Source organism: Silene latifolia, chromosome 1 (genome assembly GCF_048544455.1).
Source record: "Silene latifolia isolate original U9 population chromosome 1, ASM4854445v1, whole genome shotgun sequence".
Classification (NCBI taxonomy): domain Eukaryota; kingdom Viridiplantae; phylum Streptophyta; class Magnoliopsida; order Caryophyllales; family Caryophyllaceae; genus Silene; species Silene latifolia.
The window spans coordinates 34,636,384-34,643,235 of NC_133526.1; the positions used below are offsets into that span (position 1 = coordinate 34,636,384).

A 6,852-nucleotide genomic window follows, 5' to 3' on the forward strand; every position below is an offset into this window, starting at 1 on the left:
GTCTCCTGAAACGATGAACAAACTGAGGGCTCGGCTTTGGACCGAGCGAACTCACTCCGACGCTCAAGTCAGTAAACTTAGAGAGAAGTTGTTGTTACTTGGTGAAGTATATATTGTAGAGAGATAAGGAAGATATTACCAGATGAATAGTGATTCTTAGGTTATATTATCGATCTCCTCCTCAATGAGAGTTGAGGAGTATTTATAGACTTTCACCTTTTGTCATGTAGTGGCCATGTGGCCAAGTGGCTAGCAGGTGGAAAGACTGATCTACCCCTCGGCCGAGGGACCCATGGCAGGCCGGCGGGCCCTGTTGACTCACCGCCGAGGGGTCTTGGATATGAGTTCGCGGATGTGTGCCCCGGCTGGCTAGTTGTCCTAGCCGAGGTACAAGAGACAGGCCGACAGGCTGCGTCGGTTAGGCTGTCTAAGCCGTTGACTTGCTGTGGATATCTTTGACCCTGCTCAATATGTTGACTGGTCAGCGGGTGCAGAATATGCCCCATCACCATTATATGTAATTCATTCCCGTAGTTAAATGTAATTTATTCTCGTAACTATGTAATTTTATTATTAATTATGTAATTTTATTATTAATTATGTAATTCATTCCGATTATATGTAATTTATTTTATTTATTCCGATTTGTAATTCATTCCGATTATATGCAATTAATTTCATTTATTGCGATTGTATGTAATTATTTCATAAATTATTTTTTAAGACATAATTGTCGCATGGTTGTATTGGCAGACGATTTAAAGAAATAAATTCTTTGCACACCAACGGGACCCACCATAACCTGAATTTCCAAAAAAAAAAGGTTGTACAAATGGAGTGGCACTTTCTCTATTCAACATTGTCTTCTGAATTAATAAAGATAAGATTTATAGATGTTTACTTATACTGCTTTATGTTCTTTTGATTTCAATTAAGTGTAGCTCTTAATCAATAACAAAGCTCATTCTCGTACATAATTTATTGATCCAAAATTCCTACGTGCAATTTCCCTTTACATACGTCATCATACACGCATAGTGTAGCTCTTATCCACTACGTAAATGAGTAAATGAGCAAATTAAAGCGGTGGTTAGGCGTTCGAGCATCGTATCTTATGTAACACGGACACTCCTCCTAATCGACCTTTCCGTGTTGGACATTCGTGTCGGACACGACACTAGTAAAGTTGTGTCTAACTTTCATCTTTTATTTGGGCACATGTCCGACACGTGTCTATGGTATTTGGACACACCTTCAAACGAAATCAAGTTGAATTTAAGGTAAATGGCGTGAATTGTTATATGTTTGGATTTGGTGGGGAAATAAGTTGAATTGGGGCAAATGATGTTCTTTTGACTAGTAATGAGATGTCGAAATAGATTGATTATAAGTTGGTTTTTAGTTTTGGAAATAAGAATGGGTTATAATTAACGTTAAGTTTTATCTTCACTTATTTAAATTTAATATTCAATACTTTTTCAAAAATAAAATCACACATAAATAATTATAAAATATATATTTTATTAAATTTAAATGCTGTGTCCCGTGTCCTAAATTTCATGGGATGCCGTGTCGCGTGTCCGTATTCGTGTCCGTTTTGGTGCTACCTAGCCTATGTAGGGGGTCAAAGATGACCATTTTATATTTTATAGTGACATTATATAGCGTAAATGACGTTTTGCATTTACGAGGTAGACATTTGACTTTAATATTTACAAAAATATATTTGTTCAAAAAATATAAAAATGGTATTATTAAATTCCTTACGAAAAACTCTTTTATATGAATATACATATAATAATATTTAGTCTTACATTTTAAGAGATATTGAAGAGAGAAGAAAGTGTTTCGAAAGGTAAGAAAGTCATATATAAAAAAACAAAAAATATTATTTAAAAATATAAATTTTGATATTTTCCAAACTTAGAATCAAACAAGATCACATGTAAATATATATCGCTTCCATATTAAAACATAAAAATGACGCGATTGATTGATGTGTATGACTCTTTGAAATATGAATGCATAATAGTCCGTAGTTTGTTTCGCAATAGGTCTTGGTATAGACGGGTGGGGCGAACAGACGGATAAAGACCTCTAATAAAATGGGTAGGGGGGATAAGGTGGGGCACCCCCATATGCTTCCCACTTTATAGCAAATGGGTATTTTGTGAGAGGAAATAATATCCGTCTATACGTATAGACGGATAGTGTCCGTCTATAATGAGAATTTATGTTTGTTTCGTTAGGCCTTCATAAATTCATGTGCTTGACTCAACTACGTGGACCAAAAACCTCAGTTGAGCTATTTCAGTACCTAAACGGCTAAACGTCACCGCACACGTATAGATTTAGTCTATCTCTCCATTTTCTAAAAAGAATAGAGTGGCAAGTTTTTATAAACACAAAATCTCATTGAAGACGGCGATATCCGTCACAAGCTTGTGACGGATACTATTTCCTTTCACAAAATATCCATGAGAGGTGAGTGGGGAAGCACATGAGGGGTGCCCCACCTTGTCCCCTCTCCCTTTTTGTGAGAGGTTTTCAGCTTGTGACGGGATTAGCCCGTCACAAGCAAGACGCTTTGTTTTATAAATAGTTTGGATTATATTTTGACAACATCTAACGGTTTTAAATTTACGTAAAAAAAATAAAGGAAAAATAGAAGTGAAAAATAAAATTATTATTTAAAGAGATTGTGAGAGGAAATGGAGAGGATCAATTTCCCATTCCAACACCCGTTTCATAATAATGTTAAGAGTTGTACTCAATTAAGATGGTAATATTCGTATTTAGTTTAAAACGAGTCGAATATTAGTTCATAATAATATTATTATTATTATTAAGATAAACATTTTATAATTCTTAATACGTTTTGCGTTTTGTTCCATTTAACTATTTTATTTATTTCATGTTTAAGACTAGTATTCCGTCTTAAACTAGAATTTAATTTGTGAATGTTAAAACTTTCAATCCATTACCCTTTTTAGGATTAATTTACTATAAAAAAAATGTGTATTCTGTTGTCCTTTTATTTTGGCATAAAGATAACAGTTGAGATCACCTGTACCACTTTTATGTCTCATCTTGTGTCCCACTACCTTAAGATCATGACACATCACACATAAGAAAATAAAAATTGGTAATAATATATATCAAAAGCCTTATGTATCAATAGGAGAAGTAATGGGATACAAGATGTGACATAAAATGAGATGGAGGATCTGTACTGTAAAGATAAAGGAAAAAAAAGGGGAGCATTTTTATTTGTTCTGACAACTAGACCATAAAAGATGTGTTTGATCAAATTACACATAAAAAAACTTTCCTAATATAGACATGTAAGAAATAGGTAAATAAATAATTGAAAGAAAAATGTAAATATCATGGGTACAATATTGTAGTGTTTATAATTTCAACAAAAAATAATCTTTTAGATAATTAATTTGATACGATTTAAATTAAATTTTATTTTGACAATTAATTAATTCATCATAAAATGGCTCATATAATTTAAGTGGCTAATTATATATATATATATATATATATATATATATATATATATATATATATATATATATTCTTATGATTTGAGAGTGACTAAGAGTATACCTTTTAGATTTCATGTTTATCACCTAGTAAACAAAAGTTGTTGAGATAATATACGTGATTTGCAGGTTATAAATGCAAGTTTTACAATAATAGCTACAGGTTTTTTGATCCTAAAAATAAAAGTAAATCATGACATGATTATAATTTATAAATTATGGAGTATAATATTACTAGAATAAAATTCAAAGTTATATAGAAAAACATTGGACCTAGGTAGCAGTGTAGCACGGACACCCTTCCTAACCAGTCGTCCCTATGTCGGACAACAACACTAGTCAGACACACTCCAAACGTGTAGGATATCTATAAATTAGGAATGAGATGTCGAAAGATTGAAAGAGATTGATTAGAAGATGAGTTTGGATGAGAAATGAGAACGATTTATAATCAAAAATCCAAATTTTAGCTTTAATTATTTAATTTATTAAATAAAATCCAAATTATATTTATAAATATAAAAACCGTGCATTATTCATAATATAAAATATTTATTTTATTAAATTTAAATAACGTGTCTCATATCCTAAACTTCATAAGATGTCGTGTCATTGTTTCATATTCATATCGTGTCCGTATATGTTTTAGTGCTACCCGCCACCCGGCATTGGAATTAACTTTAATTGACCATATCGTGTCCTAAAACGGTCCTTAGACAAAGTGGGAAAAGTATCGTAGAAGTTTCGAGACATTGCACACAAAAGCAAAATGGCATACTCCACTAGTCTACTTTAGTCCTATAAATACCGCTCTTGGAACAGGGGATTTTTCATTACTACTACAACAAAAACTAAATCAAATCAAATCTCATTAGCCTTAAAAATCTCCATAGTCCGTTACTTAAATCTTAGCTATAGCAATGGCGATCAAGGTCCATGGAAGCCCAATCTCCACCGCAACTCTCCGTGTTGTTGCTGCTCTTCATGAGAAGGAAATCGACTTCGAATTTGTCACTGTTGATATGAAATCCGGTGCACATAAAACTCCTCAATTTCTCGCTCTTAACGTAAGTTTTTAATTTTAATTTTAATTTTAATTCTAATTCTAATTCATGCGATTAGTTTGATGATCATGATGATGATTCCTTGCGCTTGTTTTGGGTTTGATTTGATTTGTGCCACTCAGACTTAGTTTTGCGTTATTTTTGTTTTTTCATCCCAAAGTTCTCGTCGGTTTTAAACATGAAACGGATTAATAGATAGATATATGACGATCCAAATTGACCTGACCCGCAACAATGTCTAAATTAACGCTTATGTATGATAGTTGTGATTTAAGAATTTGATTGTGAAACAAACGATGTCTGAATCAACCGAATGCCGTATTACAGGATTTACAGCTGTTGGTATTTGTTAACGAGATGACTCACATAATATTCCTTGCTTTAAATCAATGCAGCCATTTGGTCAAGTACCTGCTCTTGAAGATGGAGATATCAAACTTTTTGGTAAGATTAACTCTTCTTGCTTGTTTTTGTATGTCTACACCGCTAATCCCACCTAATTCCTTGCGAATACCGTCTTTAATTGGTAAACTACTCTATAGTCATTTCATATGTTCCCTAATTTGGTAGCAAATTTGCTAAATCCCATAAATCTGTGAGACGTCCTACTTCTTACCTTTAATATCTGCCCGTTATGGCATTAGACGTCCTAGTAGCAAAGGGTAGCACTCGGTATCCCAAAATTTCACTGGTCATTTTGTAATTCTTTTTCTTTCCTAGGTTTTTGTGTCAAAATTAAAGGACAACAATTGACCGGGATGTAGGATTATAAAACAATATTTGAAAAATTTGCTATCCCAAAATTTTATTTCTAGGTTAGCCCCTGCTACTCTGCTAGTAATTCTAATAATAATTTCATGTTAAAACAGAGTCGAGGGCAATTACAAAGTACATAGCATCTGCATACGAGAGCCAGGGAACTCCACTGCTGAACAAGGACAAGAAGCAATTGGCAGACCTAGCTATCTGGTCAGAGGTTGAGGCCCATCAATTTGACCCAGTTGGTAGCAAACTCGCTTGGGAGCTCTTCTACAAGGGTTTATTCGGAATGCAGACAGACGCAGCTGCAGTTGAGGAGCTTGAAGCCAAGTTGGTGAAGGTCCTTGATGTGTATGAGGCTCGTCTGACGCAGTCCAAGTACTTAGCTGGTGACTCCTTCACATTGGCTGATCTTAATCACTTGCCTGCCTTGCACTACTTGTCTGGCACCAAAGTGAAGTCGCTTTTCGATGAGCGTCCTCATGTGAGTGCTTGGTGTAAGGATATCTTGGCTAGGCCTTCTTGGGAGAAGACCCTTGCTCTCCCAAAGCAAGGTTGATGCGTTTTGACTTTTGAGCAGTGGTTGTGCTGTGCTGGTTATGTATTTATGTTAAAATTTGGCTAGATCACTTGGTTGTTCAAGCTTCTGTTTTTCTGTTTTATGGTGTGGTATCTTGTGTTTGCACATTAGGGTACTTCGGTTGAGTATTTTAATAAATTACACTAATCATGATACTGTATCATTGATTAGTTGCTTTGGCCTTTTAATGTTTTAGCCACTATTTTACCAGACGGTTTTAAGGTAAATTATTGTGAGGTTATTTAGTAACATGGTAACTTTGAAAATTATTAACCAAGTTGATATAAAGTACGAAATGTATCAAATATGAAAGACATCCACATAAAAATCGGGGAAGTGGCATATAATCCCCAAACGTTATTCGCTACGTGCAAATTAGCCCCATAACATTTTATACGTGCAAATTAACCCCATTAGTTATATCTGATGTGCAATTAGCCCCAATTAGAGATTTCCGAATAAATTTCTCGCCGGAAAATATCGACGTGTCACCGGAAAGATAACTAGGATAGATTAAATTAAATAATAAATTTAAAAAAAAAACATGATTTTAAATATTGGCAGATTTCAATTTATTGCTTCCTATCTTCTTCATCGCCATTGTTAATTTTTAGTTCTTGTTTATTGCTTCTTATCTTTTTCCGCCTTTAGATTATAAATTAACCCTATTATTTTTATTTCTTACTTCTGTCTATTGCTTCCTATCTTCTTCATCGTCATTGTTAATTTTCGAGCTCAAACCGTGTAAAAATGGCGGTATATAAGTGTATTGTGGCATTGTGCATAAACTCAATTTTCCCCAAATTTCAATTTTTTTTTCAGTTTTTGTGATACTTGCTAAACTTTAATTACAAAAATGGTGGATGATATATGAGAATTAGTGTAGGCTACAACAAAC

At 33.8% G+C, this 6,852-nt stretch overlaps 1 protein-coding gene across 1 annotated transcript; it reads left to right on the forward strand.

Moving 5' to 3' along the window:
* Positions 1-4,306: 4,306 nt before the first annotated feature.
* Positions 4,307-6,142, forward strand: LOC141602999 (glutathione S-transferase-like). The gene is made up of 3 exons (XM_074422870.1): positions 4,307-4,618; positions 5,011-5,059; positions 5,485-6,142. Exons 1-3 carry the CDS (start codon positions 4,472-4,474, stop codon positions 5,931-5,933), a joined length of 645 nt encoding a protein of 214 aa, XP_074278971.1. The 5' UTR covers positions 4,307-4,471; the 3' UTR covers positions 5,934-6,142.
* The last annotated feature ends 710 nt before the right edge of the window (positions 6,143-6,852 follow it).

Bases quoted from the DNA above. Each gene is read 5' to 3' on its own strand.
- LOC141602999 (XM_074422870.1), top strand. From the start codon at position 4,472: ATGGCGATCAAGGTCCATGGAAGCCCAATCTCCACCGCAACTCTCCGT. The intron at 4,619-5,010 runs GTAAGTTTTTAA...AAATCAATGCAG, and splicing joins CTCAATTTCTCGCTCTTAAC to CCATTTGGTCAAGTACCTGC. The intron at 5,060-5,484 runs GTAAGATTAACT...ATGTTAAAACAG, and splicing joins TGGAGATATCAAACTTTTTG to AGTCGAGGGCAATTACAAAG.